A 22634-nucleotide genomic window follows, 5' to 3' on the forward strand; every position below is an offset into this window, starting at 1 on the left:
GGCTGCGGCGCGCTGCGTTCAACCCGGAGCGGGGCAGGCTCCGTGCAGCCCGTCCGTACCGCCCCTTCCCGCCGCTCCTTCCCCATGCACCGGTCACCGGCGGCGAACGACCCGCTCCCCCTCCCGCAGGGCTCACGCCACCTCCCTCAGGAGAGCACGTGCTTGTCACCGCCCTGTCACCCGTGGCTGCGCGTGCGCAGAGCAACCTTTGCGGAGGCAGCTGAGGGGGAGCGGGCTGGGCGTTAATGGGGAGTTGCACCCTGCGCGGGTACTGCCGTGTGGAGCCCCTGGAATGAGAACCAACTGTTAATTACGGTTTACACCTCGGGGCCGAGTTCAGTTCTTGGCTGCCACAGCAGTAAATGCTGAAAGATGGAAGTGGGGCTTTGCACAAAGCTGCGCTTGGCTTTCATCAGCTCCAGGTTCTTCCTGTACAGAGGTCGATACGCATGGAGGTGATGAGATTCCTTAAAAAAACCCCAAACCACAAGCATTTAAAGATAAATCATGTCATTACAGGGTTTGCTCTTCAAAAGGAACTTGTGTTTTCAGATGGAAGACCACAACTGCTTGATACACGAAACTCAATGTCCTCAGACATCTCAGTTTTTCCTCTCAATAACTATTTTGAAGTGGCTCAGAGGAAACATTATGCTCATGTAGAACTTGTGCAACATTTTGTTTTATAAAGCTGTTTTCACAAAACTCACAGCCTGGTCTGCGCAGCACAAGCACGGGTCACTGCACAGTAGGATCTAAGGCCCTTGATCCAGGAATTTTTTTCTGGATACTGGGATGTGCATGTAGAGGGCGGAGAAGCCATTGTGTAGGCAAGAGAACAAGAACTTGAGAGACTCCTGCACCCCGTTTCTGTGCATGGGGATGCAGTGGGGCATGGTGGAGATCAGTGGAGATGCAACTGGGACCCTATGGAGAAAATGGGACAGGTCAATATGGAAAAACATGTTCTGGCTTTTCGCACTGCAGCAGGTGCCTTTGCCAGAACAAAAGCCATAGTCACTGCGGGTTTGGGTGAGGCACCACTGTTCTCACTTACATTCTCAGAAGTATAGGTTGTTTGTGGTAATAACATAGGAAGTGAGGAAATCGGTATACAACTGAAACTGCAAGAAAATCTAGACAGTCTATCTCATTAATCAAATTCCAGTGGAGTACGGCATCAGGGCTACCATCTCTAATTCCTAAAAAATGTTTCTTAACAACCACAAGCAATTGGTATCTTTCCTTTTGATCAGATTTCAAAGGCTGGAGTTGAGCCCCTTAATTTCCTGGCAGTCAGATCACCATGGGATCATAGAACCAACTAGGTTGGAAAAGACCTGTAAGACCAGCAAGTCCAACCATTACCTAGGACTGCCAAGACCACCACTAAACCATGTCACTGATCCTGGCTTCTACCTGGAAGATCCTCTGATCAAGCACTCATCGCATCCAACCTTGGATGTGATTATCCTGGGAAATGAGCAAAATTGGAGCTGTAGCAGAATATTGCCAGAGGATTTTTCTGCTTAGTTTATTTTCCCTGATGTTTAACCTCCTCGAGGAAAGTTTCCGACATAAGAGCTTGAGACAGTTTTCCAAATAAAGATTTTTTCTCTCCACTAGCTAGATAGGCTAAGATGCCATTTTAGTCTATTTCTTTTTATTTGGTTTGGGATTTCTCTGCTTTCAATGTACGGGTTTTTTTCCCTCTAGGAATAAATCAACTTTGTAATCAAAATCCAAACTGACAAAAGCTAAATTTGCTGCTTTTTAAATAGACATCTGTGCACAGTGTGTAAACCAATAAATAAAACTGCTTCAGGTTAGTTACATGCTGTTCACAGGGAAACACAGCTTAATTCTATCAGGTGTAAAATACAGATAACGAATTACACACCAAATAAATTAAGAAATATGCTAGCTTTTGTCTTTGCATTGTAGTTATACAACCAGGGTATGTTTTAATGAGATTTTCCAAAGTTCCTACCCAGTGTTGCATTTGTCATTAATATTCTGCTATGGTAGCTGTATAAGAAGCATATTTTTCTCTTGACAGGCTATAAAGGACACACTATTCATGCATATTTAGGTAATAATTTTTATGTATTGTCATTTGTATACAGGCTGGTGGAATTGTAGCCAATTGCTGTACAATCTCAGAAAACTTATTTGTGAGCATTTGCGTATGTCATTCAAAGCAATCGGTGTGCTGGGAGAGTATTCACAGAAAAAAAAGGGATCACTTTGTTTGTACTTTCTCTGCAACTATTTAGTTAGTGTTTCTTTTTTGTCTTGATGGAAAATTCCTTAATCAATTGAATACCTAAAGGCCAAAACCATCCCAAACATACCCAACGGTTTTAATACACCATTTGGGTTGTGGTGATCACAAGGAGCCTGGCCTTCTGGAGCAGGACTCACAGTGACAGGGCTGGCTACACAGCCTCACATATTCTAAGATGTAAATCTGCAATTTTCCTGATCGAGTTCAGCAATAGAACAACTTTCCCGTCTATTATTTAAACAATAGTAAGAAAGTGATTATGAAAAAGGTCTTTAAGAGGAACAAACAGAGACAGCTATCTAAAATCCTCTCCCGCAAGGGTAATCCAGGAAGCCCAGTTGTGGGTCTGTCCAGTTCTCTAAGAAAACTCCTCCCAAGTCTATTGTATGTTCCTTTACAAAAGCAGCTAGAATTCTTTTGACTGCATGTACTACCGAGCTTTTGGCTAAGCTGGCTTAATTTTATAAGAAAGAGTGCAGAAGTATTGTGGAAATGTGGCTTATCTTAACTGTTCCTTCCCTTCCTGCTTGTCTTTCCTGACAGCACCCATTAGGCTTCACAACCATATTCAAATGTAAACACCCTACTAGTCATGTCAACATAGTATATTCATGAATTACTGAGCAGTTCCAAACTCACAGTACAGCACAAGACTGTGAAGGTAATTTTGTACAAAACAGAACAGAGGCCTGTAAGCTCCACATAAAAGAAAACTAATTTTTTCTTACTTAAAATTAAATATGTTTTTATTGTCATTTAGTCAGTGTTTTCACTCTATCACTAGTCATATACTGTATTAGTACTATATTAGACTAGCATTCTATAGTGTCTATTAGATAACATCCTTTTGAATCTAGAAGACACTTTTTTTTTTCAATTAGAAAAAATTAAATTGGTGTATTAAGATCCAAACTCTCAGAATTTATACAGAAACTCCAAGAATGGGATTTAAACATCACATTTCTAATTCTCTGAAGTTATCACAGCATTTCATATTTTATATTATACACATTTAAATCCTTTTTATCAGTTATGAGACTATCTTAGACACTCTTAAATTATCAAGATTAAATTGGGGCATTTTTCCAGCAGCAGGACTTCAAACTCAGATACTGTTAGCTAATAAGGAGAGAAAGCAGACAAAGCAGCTGTTGCTGGACACTGAACTTTTGCCTTTGATCATCCTGTTACTTGATTCATCGCCAAAAACAATCATGTAGGTTTAGCAGAGGATAACAAAGTTTAGCGGGTGACAGAGAAATGGAGAGTAAGTGACATCAATCATAACATACTGCCAACCTTCTATTATTGTAATAAGACTACTGCCGGAATTTAAAGCTGTTTTCCAGTCCTCTTCTGGATTGACTATTGGTGTGACGAAAGACACTTTTTTCCTGCCCTTGTAGCAAGAGAAATAGGACAGACAAATGGGAGAATAATAGATAATAAATTTGAAAAATTATTAATATTTTACATATTAAATAATTTGTTCTATATTTCTCAGATTTGTTTTCTAAACCAGTTTATTCCACACAGTTAATCTCTCATATCTTAAGGCTGTCTTGCTTAGAAATCTTCCATTATTTTCTCTTCCTTAAAGATGCGGAAGTTTATAGAGGCTATTCAAACTGTGCCTGCAGTCATATCACCCCTTCCTCCTTTCTTGTTTCAGCAAATAAAATGGTATCTTTGCCAAACATTTTCCAGAAAAAAATAATAATTCTGATCATTTCAAAGAATTCTTGGTATAATTTTGACTCTTCATATCACTTACTAGTTTTCCTGTTGTATAGCACAACACTCTCTCAATTGTACACTATGTTCTAATAATTTAATATTAGAACCAAGTAATAAATAGCCATCTAAGAAACCCTATTTGTGGAACAATAACATTTTCACCTATCAAAATATATATTCTATGAGGATGGGATGAATATAGGAAATTCAGGAAATACAGAAACAGTAAAGAAAAAGAAAAGTATTTTAAGTTATTTATTACCATTTATTACCATCACCATTTTAAAAGAATTATCAGGGAGAAGACTGTTTCATAGAATGAATCAAAGATTCCTTGGGCTTTTGCTCCTCCTGCTTTTCAAGCACAAAATTCATACATAGAGTGCAGTAGGTCTTTTTAAAATTCAGAATCTAAGCACACAACCTATGTCTATCTGCTCTCGTATTTGTGTAAATATTCTTTATATTTGTAAATACAAGTGATGCTAGAATGTGTACATAATGCTATTAGCACGTACAATGCAAATGAATAATAGTATCTGTGACAAGACAGAGATAAAAAAACAATAATGCAACTTAAAATGCCATCACACTTCTGCCTTCTTACATTTTAGCGTAAATTTTCATATTGCTATCAAAGTGTTCATTTGGAATATCTAAATATTTAAAACTGCTATCCCACTTTTTCACTCATCACCTTGAAAGCACTTTGCACTTCAAAAAAGGCAAGGAAACAACATTGTTTCTATGCTGCAAGTGGAAAAACAGAGGCACAAAATACTTTTTTTCAACACTGGCATTTCCAGTCTCAGACCTCTTCATTAAATTATACTGGTGTCTACCAAAATGCACTCTTACACTCCCTTTTATTCAAGTTACCTATTGCAATAAATGTAAAGCCTTAGAAATAAACTGGCTCAGCGCTTCAAAATCAGGATACATACAATGCATCTTGTACTTTCAAGTGACTGGCACTCTGTAAGAAAGGTGCTTCTAAAATTGTTTACCCGGGCAAGATAAAGAACAAAAATTAAATTATTATTTTATACTTAGCTATCTATCATTACAAAATTATATGATGGATATACTGGAGGAAAAAACATAGTAACTTATCATTGCAATCTGTGTAAAATGAAAAAGAGGATTCAATGTTCCTGAAGTTCTGCAAAATAAACTTTTATAAAAGTCATAGGATCCATTTAAAAGCGTAACTGAAAAGATGTTAGCAATAATTAATCAGAAATTAATTAACTTCAACTGTCAGCACACCAAGTGAGTTTTCCAGTGTCACACTACTAAGCAGGTAGAGTTTGATTCAGTATGAATAGGCTTAGAGTTGTCCAGCCAGCTGAACACCACTATATCCATACACTAATGTTTTCCTTACCACAATGACATTCTATATGAAGTACTAACAATATGGTACCTTCAAAATAATCTTCCCATTTAAACCCAGAAAACTGCGTCTACCTACCACAACTAGAGACACTCGGAAAGCCAGTGAAGATGTATGGAGCTTTTTCTGAACAGCATTTTCATCTTTTTCTTCTTTAGCCTTACACAGACTTTTGTGGGATAGTTAACTACTCTTGGCTCTTCCTGTGGTAGTTGTCGGATTTGCCTTGATACTGGTCAGGTACACACCATCTAAATTTTTCTCTTCATCTCTTTGCCATCCATGAGGGGTATCCACCAGGCTCTTCCAGACAAACTTCAGAGATCTGCCATTCTATCAGTATGGCAGAATTAATCCACCATCTTTCAGGAAGCTGAAGAAAATGCAGTTCCCTTGAATTCCAGGTGCTGGGCTGGGATTCCTTTAACTGATCTCCATTCTTCAAAGGAGTTAACAGTGACCAGTATATGCCAGAAACGGCTTTGTTTAGTAATTAAGGATAAATCCCATTAAAGAAAAACAACTGAACTAGAAAAGTCTCTGTGCAGGCTCAGCAGTAAGGCTTAATGTGATCTGTGTTATAGCCTTCATAGGCTGAAGAATGCATCTGCACTGAAATGGCTCAAACTGTGTTTGGTCTAATAGTCCATTTAATGCAATTTTGTTTTTTCACATTTAGAACATACTGTCTGATTTACTGACCAACTGTTACAAATTTAGCATACAGCTGTTACATGACTATTCTGGATTGAAAAGGGAGCCCACGCCAGGATCTGGATGACTGCAATGCAGAGTGGAACCAGACAGATCAAAGAGAACATGGCATCATGAAGACCTAAAAACAAGCTGGTGAAGAAGACGGAAACATAGCTTTCAAGGTGAAGAAGATTAACTTTGATGGTCAATTCACAACAAAAGGACTCACATTATATACATGTACACACATTACTGTGTACAATCAATCCTAAAAACAAATATCACAGATATCAAATGCACTTCAATTATATTTTCTAATTCTACATACAAATATGCATTTTATGTTGTTTGCTCCTTTCATAATAGCTGGGAGGAAATGATATAATTAGCACACAAAGAGTTAATTTCAATACACTGTAGGCAACCTATGAAATCCTGTTCACTAGTATACATCTGTATTATGTAATGCAGAAATCAATTTAAGCAATATAATCCAGTTATAGAACAGAGCATCTGAAGAGCTTTAGGAGGACTGAAAAATCTGGAAGAGAAATAAAAGCAGAAAATGGAAACAAACATTTTAGTATGAAATTATTTTATTTAAGTTAAAATCTGTGCTTCTAGCTATCCACATAGTGTGTTGTTATAGTTGCTGAGTGCTAGATGGAAGTTTTGATTAATGCATAGAATTCAGGTATGGTGTAAAGGGCTATGTGAAATAGCAAGCATTGTTTTATTTTGTTTAAAATAAATTATTACAGATAATAAAAGCCATAAAAGGAATACATGTGAAGTTAACATTCATTCTCATTTATTCACATGGATGCATACTACCTCCTCACCTAAATCTCTAAGGAATAAGAGATAAAAGCATCAACACATATGAATAAGAAAAGTAAAATATTGGACTTAAAATGAGTTCCCTTTTATGAACAGTATGGTTTCTGACAGCTTAAAGCATACATTTTGGCATTTATCTAGTAGCTAAAATCATTATCTACCAGCTGGCATTCTGTTAATTATTGGATTCTAATTACTAAATATCAGGAAAGTCAACTCAAGCTGAGAAACAGCCTCTAAATGAACTTTCTCTCCATGAGGCAGTTTATATTATTTTCTTTATCATTAAGGGATGAGATAGGAGACTCACAGAACAGCTATGGATGTGATCAAAAAAAATTGAGATCTGTGAAAAAAAACTTGAGCAGGCCTTTGAATAAAACCTAGGTTTCTCTGAATCATAAAAGAATCAACTCATATATCACTACATTTAACAGAAAAAATGCTTGCAACCTCCATCATAGGCCAGATTTCTTCCTTAGTACATATACACAGTCATACAATGCTCATGGTTGATCTCAAGGCATGTATATGCTAATGCTACATAAAAAAACCAAAAAAACACAGGCTCATATGTGAATTACTAAATCACTTGGGCAACTGCATATAAGACTGGAAATGTTCGCTAGCAGGTCACTGGTCCATAGCCAATGCTTATTGGCAGTAACAGTAATTTACCATTTGGATGTTGCTTACTGGCCTGTATTCAATTGCATCTTCAGTCCACCTACAAGTAAACAAGCGCCTACATCATGCACACATCTGCCAATACTTAACTGTATGAGCAGTGTCAGCAGGGAGGCCACCAACAAGTTACGTACCTAGCTAAAGATGAAAACAGGACTAAGACATGGTTAACAGGATGTTGGGGTTGTACTTAGCCTGTTCTGCACGCTAAAGAACAGTTTTCATTAGTAAAATTATTCCGTTTATACATGGACTTCAGGAAGGATGAAAAAAAGAAAGAACATCTGTGAAATCGCTCGCACCGGTGCAATCCTGATTTGGTTTCACTGGAACAATATTGGTTTAAGAAAATAATATTATTCATTGTGCTGTAAAAGCCTAATTTACTGCAGGAATTATGAAAAATATCTTTGGTACACAGAACAAGGAATGGGAAAATATTTCATTAAGGGACTGGGATAAATCAAGAGCAGAGCTCAGATTTCATTATAGTAGCAGCTGAACCAGTAACTTCAGAAATTTCCATGTCTACATTTTTTTGCACACACAGGAATAAAATCTTTCATAAACAGCCCTAATAACACTCTGAATAGAATGTCATGTACTCCAGTAATTCAGTATGAAAGTATTAACAGTTGAAAGTGCCTCCAATAAATAATGAAGAGTTCCTGTCAAATTTCTGAGTTCTGAAGAATGAATTTGAAAAGCACACTTTCACGAGAAGTTAGTTGCAGTTGTAGAGGCTGTCCAGAAGAGGGAGATTTTAAACTAGGTATCTTTTCCATAGCCAAAACCAAACAGAAAACCCGCAAGCCATAAGAGCAGGTAATGCTTTGCTATGATAATGGACAAAAAGAAAAAAAATCCCAACAATTTTGGGATTTTTTGGATTTGGGTCCCAATAGGACTACTCAATTCTGCAAGCTACTGCTCAAATTTTAGGGATATTTAAAAATACTCATTAAACTGGCTTCCACTACAAAATGCTTACCTGATGTATAGTGACCAAGTTCCCTGAGAATGTGGTATAATGTGTATATTACTGTATACAGAACCATGTGTACACATATGGAAATTTGTACAATATATTGGCCAACCTCATGTGTGAATAAGGTTACACCAAAAAGGAAGACAACTTCTGGAAGAGATACACAGTATTCATAGCAGAAGTCACACTTCAGAATTATGATACCAGATGTGAAACCAAGAGGTACTGGATTGCTCCTAAGGAAGAAGACATCACTGTGACTAAGAAACCACACTGAGGCAGAAGAAAATACTGGTAAGTAAGGACCTGATGATGTGAATGGTCAGTTCAAAGGCTTTCGTACAGAGGAAGAGAAAGACAGTCCAGGTCTGCAGAACGCCTGGCTTAATCCAGTACTGGAATCACTGTTCAGCAATAATAATTTTCTCACTTCTGATGAATCTTAACAATCTACCTGAAAGTGTTATGATACCTCACAGATAAAAGACAAAGGGGACCGAATTTTCCTTTCTTCTGGAATCTTACTCTTTGTATAAAACCTCTTCACTGTCTAACCAGCTTGGGTGTGCTGCAGGGTACAACTGTAAGAGAGGCACCAAGAAAATGATGAACTACTGTCTCAAAAGGTCTTCTGGGGTAAGAATTTCACTCATAACATGCCAGTTGCCCTAATAAGCTGCTTGGGAATGTGGTCTTTACTGAAGCAGAAAATATGCATGTGTGAATTGCTCAACAGCATGATAGCAACAGAAGACAGGCAAACCTTAAAACCCAGCAACTTATAGTTGGTTGGTAGTCTTAATGGAATTCTGGTGCTCTAATGAAGAAATAATGAAATATCTTTATCACGGGGGCTGTCAAGGAGCCATCACACAGCTGAAGAATCAAAATGAGGTCACTGGAATGATGAAGAAGTGTAGATGAGGTCGTGTCATCTTACAGACTTTTTGCTGGAGGCATAAGAATCAGAAGATATATGATTGGTCTCAGCAGACAACTTTTGATAGACATATTTATCTTTTTTTGATACAGGGTAAGATGAGCACCAAAGAGCATATTTATGAAGATGACTTCTAAAGGCAGTATGCTATTAATAAAATGCTATAAAATGTGTAAGATAAATGAAGTAGGGGAGAAAAAGACATACCCTTCCCTTGGAAGCTGTGACCTTTTTTTTATATGCTAGTAGAAGTAATTCAGAAAGTTTCTGAGCTCCAGCATTCCATATGGTCTTGAGTAAGCAATACATCAAGAAAGCAGGAATGAGGAAATTAAATGACAATATTACACAAAAATAAGTGTGAATAATGATGTTCTATCATTTGCAACAGTAAACTTGTTGCTGGAAAATGTGTTTTACTACAGCAAAAGCCTGGAAAGTTGCTGAGAATACAAAACCACACTTTCTCCACTCACTCCACAGAACATTAATATATAAAACATACAACATCCCCTAAGCTAAACACAGATAATAAGATATTTCTTATTAAGATTCTTTTGCTTTGTAAGAGCATCTGTGAAATAACTGTGAAAAAAACCCTAATGTGACAGACAGGATCTGTATATAAAAAGCAACTGCTTATCTGTAACATATTCATATTTGCACTATCATTAAATACTGGAACTTTGTTCACAAACTTAGACCCATGGAATTACTGAGGTTGGAAGGGACCTTTGGAGGTTGCCTGCTGCAGACCCCTGCTCAAGCAGGGCCACATAAAGCCAGCTGCCCAGGACTGTGTCTAGACAGCTTCTGAATATTTCTAAGAATGGAGAGTCCACAACCTCCCTGAGCAACCTGTTCCACTGCTCAGTTGCCCTCACAACAAAACAGTGTTACCTGATGTTCAGAGGGAATCTCCTGTTTTTCAGTTTATGCCCACTGATCCGGTCCTGTCACTGGGCACCACCGGAGAAAGCCTGAATCCATCCTCTTTGCACCGTTCCTTAAAATATTTATACACATTAAGAAGATCCCCCTCATGATTCTTCACCAGACTGAACAATTCCAATTCTCTCAGCCTTTCCTCATAGATACTCCAGTCCCCTAATAACTTGTGGTCCTTTGCTGGGTCCTGTCAAGTATGTCCATGTTTCTCTGGTACTGAGGAGGCTGCATTTGGACAAAGTGCTCCAGATGTGGCCTCATCAGTGCTGAGCAGAGGGGAACTTTGACCTGCTGGCAATACTTTGTCTAAGGCAGCCCAAGATAATGCTATTCCCTGCCTTTACCAGAAGAGCACATTGCTGGCTCATGTTCAGTTTGGTGTCCACCAGGGGCCCCAGGTCCTTTTCTGCCAAGCTGCCTTCCAGCTGGGTGGTCCCATCATATACTGGTGCCTGGGCCTGTTCCTCCCTAGGTGCAGGACTTGCATTTCATTTTGTTGAACCATGAGGATCCTGTCAGCCCATTTCTCCAGCCTCTCAAGATCCCTCTGGATGGCAGCATGACCTCTGATGTATCAGCCACACCTCCCAGTTTTGTGTCATCAACAAACTCCCTGAGGGTACATCCTGCCCAATCATCCAGATCATTAGTAAAGATGTTAAACAGGACTGGAGCCAGTATAGACCCTAAGGATACACCACTAGTGTAACTACTAGTTACTGGCCTGCAACTAGACCTCATGCCCCTGATAACAACCCTCTGCGCCTGGCCATTCAGCCAGTTTTCAACCCATCTCACTGTCTGCTCCTCCAACCTGTATATCAAATGCTTTTTTATGAGGATCTTATGGGAGACAGTTTCAAAGGTCTTACTGAAGACCAAGTAGACAATATCCACAACTTTTACCTCGTTTATTGGGCCAGTCATGTAATTCTAGAAGTTTATCAAGTTGGCCAATTATGACTTCCCCTTGGTGAAGCCGTGCTAACTACTGCTGATGATTTTATTGACCTAACATGCCTGCAAATGGTTTCCAGGCTTAGCTGCTCCCTCATTGTTGCTGTGATTTAACTTCCCACATTAAGAATTTTAATTGTATATTAAGAAAAACTAAGTAATTTAGATTCAGCAAATAGCTTATGGTTTTGAACTGCACCTTCTCTCTCCTCCCAGGAAACAACATTGCTGGAAACTCTTTAAGACATATTTATTCAGGGCCCAAACATTTTGTTAATGCAGAATAAGGGTTCTCTGTGCCATCTTCACAATTCACTAACATTATACCTAATTAAGTAAATGCTTCCTAGAACACTTAATAGATGCTGCCAGCTTTGGAGAAGGAGGAAGGACAGTGGAGCTAAGATTGTATTGGAATGGATGAGAACACTTCATTACATGTAATTCACATATGTGATTTTTTCTTTTTTCCCAAACAGCATGATCATATTTTAAGCAACCTCCTGTATTCAGTTTCTCTTTGACCCCAACCAGCTTTGTCCTGAGGCAAGTGTATTCTAGCTATCTGCCTATGGCTGAAATCTGAGATAGATCTGAAAGGGTTTTAATATGTGTAAGTAATCTTAGCTCAGCCAATGGTCTGAGTACATTGCCATAGGCAAACTGACTCCCTAGAAACAATCCTGAGTAGTCTGGTCTTTGTGGACTGTATGCCCACACCGTAGTCCAATTGCAAAGCAAAGGCCATGCACATTCACACACACATATATATATATACAGAAAACAGGTGCAGACTGCTTCAGATTTAAGAAATTATTTTTGAAGGGATGGGCAAAAGAAATATAATTCAGGTGCTCCTTGATTAACTGATCTCAGCTTTGTACCTTTATGCTCTTACTTGCCCTAGTTAAATCAAATTTCAGCATGACTCAAGTGAAAATACAGGTTTAGAGACTGAGCATTCAAAGTATTTCAGCTCTCTATATAAGAAATATATTGTTGCTATAGTCCAGAGTCTACTTACTGGGAAAAAAAAGATTTGTAATTACTGTGATTTAAAATCCATCCACAAAGGTATCATTTCTCTGACTGAAATGGATCAGAACTGCAGGTTTTATGTTTTAAATCTGATTTTCTCTGAATCATCAAGATTAATATATTCAGCCCTCTCATATCCACATCCAGTTCAACTTATCACTCTTCTGCAAAAGAAAAGATCACCCATCTTATTTGACATTATAATGAGGTTCATGTCCTCTTCACATCATCTCACTGGCTGGCTATCGACAGAATGCATTAAAATAAAATCAACTGTTCTCACACACAGCCTCAAAGTTAAGCCTTCTTTGCTTGTGTTAGGATGCTTTTCTGAAAACCACCTGTTGTCTTTTCATGCCATGTTTTTAATCATAGATTTGTTCAGAAAATTCCTCAAATACAACACATTCTCCCAGCCTCGGGTGACACGTGACCAGTCTTTTCTCCTTCAAGAGCTCCCTCCACAAAAGTTCACATACAATTGTCTTCTATGTATTTCTTAAGGTTGTTTTCTCAAGCAAATCCTTACCAAGACTGATTTTTGCCTTTTAGCCCTGACTTCAGTCATTCCTTATGTTGCCACTTCCTCTTGTTGGTCATAAATAAACAGCCTTTGACCCTTTCAGTGTACTGATTCCCTTTTGATTTGTTTTTTATAAAAGCCCACGCATTTCCAATGTGCTAACTAGCAACCTGTGTATTAAGGTATCCAGGTACTGCAATGAAATCATTAGCATTAGAATGGTAAGTAGTATCAAAGCCAAAATTATACTCCCACTTGGGGCAAATTCCCTTCCTCCAGTGATTATACTGCTTTCTCTCAGACAAAAGTGTATCTTAAATGCAACACTGTTAGAATTATGTATTTATGGAAGTAGGTTTATGAGATAAACAAAACACAAAAGCCAGGACAACATCTATCTTGAGGTGATCTCAAAGATTTCTTTTCTTTTTCCAATAGAACAGGAGGCGGTCAACTACCGAAATGTATCCTTTGTGTTTCAAAATCAGGTAGATACCCTCATGTGTATTGCTTAGGAAATGATTCCTTTAAAAACTATTTCTATTCCTACACAGATAAAAAACAACTGGAAAATATTTTTAAAGCACTCATGCTTTTGAAGTGCAGTTCATGCAAACTAATTGCAGATTAATTTGCTTTTTAGATTATTTCATGTTAATTTCTATGATTTAAAGTATCCCTTTTGAACTCACCTTGGATCAGGTTGAGCAACTTCGTTATTCAGGTTCTCATATCCAAATTGATTTAGTATTGTAACCACAAGCATTGGAGCCAAAGATTGGGCAGGCTTCGTAAATAAAGCATTGGTGCCAAAAACCATAGAGGAAAGTGGTGATCTAAAATAGTTAAGGAAAAAAAACCCAAATGAATGCACAACACAAACTTGTTAGTATATTAATTACAACAGTGATTTTTAAACTCCTTTTAATATGCAGAAGATAACTGTTATGATACTTGGCTTTATATAGTTCACCCATTATAGCAAACAGATCAATTATCATAATGAAATTTAAATTTCTTTGGAAACGAAAGGTAATAAACCTCTGGTGTATATCTACAGCATGGCCCCGATTCTGAAATGACTTGCACTCAAATTCAACTTTGCGCACACAGAGTAATAACTGAAGTGAAGTTAGACTGAACAGTGCATGGAGAATTAATTACTTCAGAATTTACATGCATGAGGCCAGAAAAGGAGGCATTTTTTTTCTTCATCAAAGCAATAGCTCTCACCTTTGAGGGGCAAGTTCTTTCATACAATAACCAGGACTGAATCTGCACTTAAATAAACATTGATGGAAGCAACAGGAAGTTACCTGCACTTCAGTAAAAATCCAGAAGATCCAGTAGTTGTAATATGCTACCTCAAAGCAGGTTTTATCAATTTTTATTTCAGAGAGATAACAGCAACCAGTTAGACTTTGAAATTTACACTTGAAGTAGCACAGGCAAAGCTTTATAAGCACCTTTTCCATGTTAGAAAGGCCTTATTCAGAAAATTTTGTAAATTACAATAAATGTATATGGTTACAGAATAATTCAACTGAAGCTAACAAAAATAGAAACACAAAAAAATTAGAGACTTGGCTTATACTATGTAAAATTAAAACTAGAAATTACTTAATAATCTGTTGCAGTGACTCTACTGAATTAACTGCAGGAAACTTGAATAAAGTTCATATCTTTATTTATGCTAAGTTGCTCTTACAAAAACTACTTCTGTGTCAAGGATAGAAGACCATTTACTGTCTTTACTTTGACATGATCTAACTTATGAAAGAGTAACATGGCAAGGAGATAGCATATTTACAGAAAAACAGTTCTGATGGACATACCTCCGCTTGTGCTTTATTAAATCTGCATCAACAATATCTGCCAAAGGCAAATTGAACAAACTAAATGAAGCTTGCACAATTACCCTAAAAAGGACAAAATATTTAAGATGATCACAGTTCTTATATACACTTTCATAATGAAATCGTAACTGACACTCTAACGTACATACCCCAACACTGACCTTTCCACAAACACACAGAGACTTTCTTTAAAACTAGGTAATTTATCTGTTTAAACAGCAGTTCTGAAAGCATTATTAGATCTGTTCTTGACTGAGAATTACAAAGCAATATGCAAACCTAAGTGGTAGAGGGTTTTTTTCTTTTTTTCCTGGACACTGGTGCAAAACGTCATAAATATTTACTTGAGGTTATCAGTTAATGTCATTTAAAATGACATGGAGAAGAGAAGCACCTGAGAAGAAAGTGTGACTGAAAATTTCTTCTTGAAATCTGAAAAGGACATGAGCATTACTGGAAAGACCATATGGAAGACAAACTTCCAAGTGAGAGAATTAGAACAATAAAAAGATTTTACATGCATTCCTATATATTTACTTACATTGTATTCATATATGCATATGTGTGTACATCTGTGCCTTTAAACACACACACACAAAAAACAACTCTTAAACTATGAAGAGAAACTATAAACTCAAATATTGAGATTCCTATGTCTTAGTACATTTTGGGTGTGATTAGCTTTTATTTAGAAGAGGCTTTGAACAATTAGCACTTTAAACATAGAGTCTTTAGGTACCTTAGAGGGTTTTTTTTCCTGGGGAAATCAACATATATCTTCACCATTTAAAGCATGCAGGTAATGAAATTCAATTTATTGTTCACCCAATTCAGTGTTAACAGTAGCCCATGACTGAAATACTGAAAATGAGATTGAAAACAGGGAAAAGAAGAAAAAAGAAGATGAAGAAAAGGATGGTAGGAAAGAACATGTAGAAAGAAAGCATTAAAATAGAAAATTAAAAAAATAAAAACAAACCACTGTAACAATATTCTAATACAAACAAGTCTTTATTTTTAAATAAAAGTTTCTCTGCTGAGATCTCCTCTGTCTACGTGGATGAGAAGAGATTCTGCTTCCCTTGAATCTCATGTTATAGCAGGTAAGTGGCTGGAAGCATGGGGCTGCAAACCTTAATCACTGTTCATACGTCAGGCTTTTTTTTTTTTAAGCAGAAATTAAAAGCTGAAGCAGAATAAAATGAAAGCTGAAAAACTGTAACTGGAGTTTCAACTTTTTTAACAAGAGAAACAGAACAGAAAGAAAACCATAAAAGCAGTGGCAAAATCTTAATGCTATTAAAAGCAAGTGTCCACTCTGTTAGAATTATTTAAGCTGTATCTATGAAAAGGGAAGTGTATTTACTTACATGTTTGTCGTGAGATAAAATGCCAACAGATAATAGTGTTCTGACCCTAGAATAAACATGACAGCAGCAGCTACTCCTTCAAAGTAGAAGGAAAACAAGATGATTCTGTAATAACCAAACTTCTTCAGTGAAGTATGACTGAGAAGAACAAGGCACTGAAAAGATAATATATACACATATATGATTAAAAGATAGAGTACAGTATCTCAGGATCAGGAGAGCTATAAAGCACAGACCAGATGTAATTTATTACTAACCATTAAGGAAAAAAACCCAAACAACCACCCAAACCAAAGCACAAATCAACCCTTTGTAAAAAGTTCAACCCAAGTAAAAACTAGCAATTGAAAAAGAGAACTATCTACTGGTTCATTCTGTGATACCTCTACCAGGTAAGAATCTTTCACTCAAAACCAGCCAGCTGAGAACTACAATATCCTGAGGAAGATACTGTTTCTCACATTGCCTAACGATTATTTAATGCTCATGATCTTTATGTCTGATATCCCTTAAATAGTTAAATTTGCAGTAATATTGTAAACCAAGCATTTGCCATTTTAACTGCTGAAAATATTTTCAATAATTGTTTTTCTCATCAATATTACTACGTTCACTGAAATTTGTAGAAATTAAGCACGACTTTTAAGTTGATAAAGCAAGCTCACCAAGACAGCTGATGTAAGCAAGTTAGAGACTTTACTAGCAAGTAAAGGCAGATGCCAGTGGATAGCACATATGGCTATATCTTAATTCCGTCAATCATAGCAAGCAGTGATCCACACAAGAAGCTAGTGATGGCTAACCTCATGAAAATGGTATTAAGTGCCGATTATAGTATAAACAAAGTGTAAGCTCTTCTCCATTGTTCCTCACTTTACACTTTAAGTAGGATATTTTGTAATGCATTATGCTCTTTTTATTGTACGAGCCTATGTCACCATCTGTATGTATGTGGTCCTCATCACTATCACAAAAAATACTCACCAGCTCTATAAAGATACACATTTTCTCCTCCCTCTGTGTTACAGAGATGAATAGTGTAATATTAAGAACAGGAAAGAATTCTCTTTGTACATTTGTTCACACATTTAAATGCTTTAACACAATGAATAAAACCAGGATGCTACAAAGATTACTGTGGCAAATACTATCATAAAGAAGCTCAACTTTTCTGCTTAACCAACGATCAGGGAGGTATAAAAAGTCTGGAAAGTTGGTATAAGAAAAAAAACTGGTTTTAAGAAACTTAAACATCCTTCTCCCCTGGCTGTTTTCAGGCAATTTACAGAAAAGTGCCTACACTAGAAATGGTACAGGATTATTTAATGCCTGTTTATTGTAAAAACTATGACCTTGTCTCCCTGTAATTGAGAAATAACCCTGTCTCAGGAAGTACTTATGACTTTGACAATTCCTTAATACCTGCATGTTTCCAAGACTGCATATTTCTAAGCAAACTAACTTAATGATGCAAATTTAGATTGTTTGCCTGTGTTTCAGCAACAAAGTTCCCTTGTAGGCAGGTTTTATTCGTCACAACCACTACTAAAAGGAACCAGAGACAGAGTACAGGCCACCGAAGCACAAGTTCATAAGAAGGGGCTTTAGTTTACAAGGGCTGGGTGCTTTTCCAGTAAGCTAAGTTTGGGATGTTGCCACAAGAGAATTCTCTTATATCTTGAGTTCAAAGGGACAAAACTTGAGCAAAATAAAGTCACAGCAAACACTCCATGGTTCAGTGACCTTCTAGACAAGAGTCTCTGGGGAGCAGAGACAGATGTGTTTTCTGAAAGACCATTGGTTTCACACTGTCACATTGATTTTATCAACAAAAGTGATTGCTATATATTGACTGTAAAAATATTTAAGCTTTCCTAACATCTATACCTTCTGATTTATTTCCAAAGTTCATCAGCTAGTTGTTTGAGTTACAGAAAAAAAAAAAAAGAAGACCCAAACCTGTGGTAAGGATAAGAGTTTAAACTGCAGACATTTAGGAGTTATGGAAAAAAGAAGATATGTTTAGGATTTGTATGTTATATATGCAAAAGCTAAAACAGTAACTGAAGTTGAGTTGTGAATTCCAGTTACATTTGCATGCATCTTTTTTTCATATTACCTACTGAAACCCACTATCATTTAACAAATGCAACAGCCCGATCGTCAGAATTCTGAGCACCACCACACCTAAGACAAAATTCAGGTACTCAGCTTTGAAAGTTAAAGTTTTAACAGGTGCAGTGAAAGAAGTTAGAAGGGAATGAACCCTCTCCACTGCAGACAAGTAAGTTTACATTCTGAGGGACTTATTTTTGATGCTTTTCTTGATCTCACACATTACTCGTTAGGGTTCTCTTTTCCAGTTCATTACTCCTCCCCCCATCCCTGACCAAGGTTTTGAAAGTGTGTCTCTCTCTCCCAAGTAAATATAGCTGACCAAGACAGCAAACAACAAAATAAATAGGAATGTATTATTCTCCAAGAGCAGCTATTTGGAGTTTTGTTTGGTTCTCATGACTGAGATACCACATATTTCAACAATGCTTTCAATACCTAATAATTTTTCCTGGTGTTTTGTGCAGTTTATCTCAGAAACTTCCTGAAGAAGAGATTATTTTTTCATCCTGTATTAAAAATCAAAAACAAAGAGAAAAGAATCCAGAATTCTAGAGATTTTGCTTTTAGAAGCTTTTTATCTTGACGATGTTTTTCATTCCTTTATACTTGGGTATTATGAACCCTGTGGGATCCAAAACATTCACTTCTTGCATGCTTAAATCTTATGTTCTTGTAAACATATACTCTACCAGCCTGCCTCTTCTCACTACCCTACCCTTACATTTAGGTAGCCTGTATACACAGAAATTTTCTTCTTTTAGAGCATTGGTGACCTAGATTTGTCTCTTGGTATGGCCAATGGTTTATGGTTTAGTAATTAATAATGGTTTATTAGACAGCATGGTTCCAACACAGTGTAAATGGACACCTTAAACTAACGAAAACTAGTAAAACACCATGTTTTCATATTTTGGAATAAAAAAAGTGTAACTGCTTACCTGAGGACAAATAAAGCCTGCCCCATACATGATGCTTCTTAATGAGGAAGAGAGGACATCCTTAGGAATAAGATTATCTGCAAAGATCATCATAAAATTGTTGCAGAAGGCTAGGTGGAAGACTTGGAAGAAGTTCATTGCTACAAAAAGTAGGAAGTTTTTCTCTGTCATTATCTGTTTGGTCAATGAAATTACTGAGGACCAGGAGAGAGTTCCCTCACCATTTTTCAGATTAGCATTCTCCATACAGATTTCTCTCTGCTCATACTGACTAGTACTGTATTTGCCCGTGTAACACATACAGGCTGTTGCTAATGCTGCGACCAAAACAGTGAAAGCCTGAAAATAGGCAAAATTTTCCATATTATCTGATATGAGACCACAAAACAGAATGCTCATTGAGCCAAGTAATGTTGCTACTTGGTTGTATTTAATAAGCTGAAGCCTACTTTCATGTTGTGTTGAAATCTCTGCAAAGAGCGCACACTGCGCTAGAAGCACAAATGTCAGCAAACCATCAAAAGCACATAACGCAATGATGAGGTGAAGACCACTTTGCCAGTCCCCTTCTTCATAATGTTTCCAAGGAAACCAAGGAAGCAAAAAGGCTAATGCATATAAAGGAGCTCCATATAAGATTGAGAACTGGCGTCTTGAGCAGCATGTGAATGTGGAGTTATCTTGAATATACCCCAAAAGAGGATCATTAATGGCATTCCATATCATAAATACAACCTGGCACAAACAAGCAAGAAACACAACAGAATTTATCATCAGTGTGATTTTTCTGCAGAGGTTATACAAATACAAAAGCAATACACACCACATTTATTTAAAATAAATCTCTATTGAAAGAATAAAGATGAAAGCTCAGGTCAAAACAGTCTCCAGAACTAATTCTTAAGTGTATTTAGATTTATAGTAATTTTGAAAAACAAGATGAAAAAGTAGGCAGGTGCCCAACTACACTAAACCCCTGTCTCTAAGACTTTAACTCTTTCAAAAGCTTATTTATCTCAGCTTTCATGTTGCAAAGCCCAAATATTACTCTCACAGCAAGTAATTCAAAACATGAGCCGGCCCATTACTTTCAGGAGACCATTTACAATAAGAGTTGCTCACACAAATAATTACTTGCAGTGTAAAGGCAGTATTTAAGTACTTAAACAGCCCATGGGAAAGCACTAATGTCACACACATTGATGGAGCTGAGGTACAAGATTAGTTTACAAAATTACTTCAAGCTATCAAAGGCAAAAATCTTTTCATCAGTTAAAGTCTGGAGATTCTTAGTCTAAAGACTGTAAATGATGTGCTTTACATGTACCTTCACTTGCTTATGGATTAACTAAATGTAAAATTAATTTACTGTATAACTATTTGCTCTGCACCCAAAAGTTAATTTGTAAGTAAAAAAACCCCAACCTTATTGTGTTGTGGTAACACAGACACATAGCACAACATGGTAATCCATTGTACCATACCTGTGCTTGATGAAATGCTGATTCTGAAATCTTGTATCGGTTTAGGAAAAGCTTAACATAGTAGAAGTTAAACATACTGTTCATCATTCCAGCACCTAATGTAGTCATGGAATACGCCAGCGCATTAGGATGAATTCTCAGAACAAACTTCATCGTCTGCAGGAACAATTCTCTTCTTCCTCAAGTTACAAAAAAGAATTACAGCATTTGATACTATAATTCTCCAAATTAAATGACATGGGAAATTTGCTTTTTCAGACATGTGGAAATGGATTCTTAGGGCGAAATTTCCCCATTCTTATTTCCTTTTTTTTTTTTTAATGAGAAACACTTTCCTGAGTTATAAGACACTGAGCGCCAAACTGAATAGATGGAAATACTAAGAAGTCAGTGATATTTCTAAGTATAACCAGTGCTTAAAACTCAATGGAACAAGTAGACAAAAATGTAAAAGAATCCCTTCCTAACTGGTGCACAGACTCAATAGAAAAATCTACTATTGCTGACACTAGTCTTGGTGTAGAGTTCAAATAATTGCATACATTTTAGATCTGTCTTACTAGCTACATAGTTTTAAAATTATGGACTGTGTAGGAATGAAGTGGCTCAATTCATCCCCTTACGTATTCCATTGCTATGAATGTCAAATGCAGTATGCACCTAGATGAGTATTTCTTTCAAAACAAATAGCAAATCTTGTCCTTGTATTTTTAAATGTTAACTGTTAACAAGCCATGAAAACAACTTTAACCTAATAAATTAATGAGATATGAATGGAAACCATAAACTTTCAAGAGTTTAAACATTTTGATTTGATTTGCATGTAAATAAAATCTAGCAAGTAACACATGTATAGCATTTTAAGCATGTCCAAATAACAAAGATTCAGCCCAAGAATATAGAGTTCTTTAATATATCAAGCAAATCTTCAGCCAACAATTTTTTAAGATGCTAACCTTTTCCATCTATGTAGCAATTCACTTCAGCATATTTGGAATAAACTATTCCATGAAAATAGCTAGTTCCAGGAAACCTCTACCTTTTAAAGCTCAGTAATGATTACATAAAGGTAGTCATTGACCACATTTGATTCTGTAAGCCCAATACAAAAATACTTCTCCCAGGTAGCTGGTTTTAACTGAGGTTTTATTCATCTGAGCACCTGTTTGAAGGAAGCTGTCTGTCATTAATTTAGAGATATTTCAGGTTCAAACTGAGGCCTTACTATAACTCCAACTCCAGAGCTTTACAACCTACTTTTTGTCAATAGCCCACACTTTGCTCCTCTGCATGTTAATAAGGTTATCCTAAATGAAATTTTCAAATATCCATCAAAACACCTACTTCGAATATCTGCTTGTTCAGCTCAATAAGCAGATCTATAACCAAATCCCCAAACACCTCATGAAAATGACCATGGAAGAAACAGGAAATGAAAACCAAGGCTGTTTCCAGCATTCCTGTGGCTTACAAAGTGGCTGAAGACAGGCTGCTGCAAGGGAAGATGGTAAAATCCTAATCGCCAGGCAAGGGCCAGACAAAGGCCACAAGCCAGGTAGGGACTGAACACGTGTCTGTTCTGGCACGTGACGGAACAGCAGGTTTTCCACCCCTGATACAGAAAATGACCTCTTGAAGAGCAAATAAAATGTGGATGCATCTTTGCATATATATTTAAGATACTCCAACATGAAACAAGATGCACAGAGGAGATAACTTCACACTACATGTAAAAAAAAACAAAAACAAAAATCAAGCTGACAACTTGATCCAAAGCATTTCTAAAGCCAATTTATTTGTAAGAACATAACTGAATTTTTAGATACTTGAG

The 22634-nt window shown here is 36.8% G+C and overlaps 1 protein-coding gene across 1 annotated transcript; it reads right to left on the reverse strand.

Annotated features, from left to right (window-relative positions):
- Positions 1-317: 317 nt before the first annotated feature.
- LOC308221168 (transmembrane protein 180-like) lies at positions 318-20956 on the reverse strand (the record flags this gene model as incomplete). Its single annotated transcript, XM_080618131.1, has 7 exons — positions 318-467; positions 6146-6266; positions 13730-13873; positions 14873-14956; positions 16264-16418; positions 19320-20054; positions 20804-20956. 7 exons carry the CDS (start codon positions 20954-20956, stop codon positions 318-320), a joined length of 1542 nt encoding a protein of 513 aa, XP_080474257.1.
- Between the last annotated feature and the right edge of the window lie 1678 nt (positions 20957-22634).

The sequence above is a fragment of the Psittacula echo genome, assembly GCF_963264785.1.
Source record: "Psittacula echo genome assembly, chromosome: 5".
NCBI lineage: Eukaryota > Metazoa > Chordata > Aves > Psittaciformes > Psittacidae > Psittacula > Psittacula echo.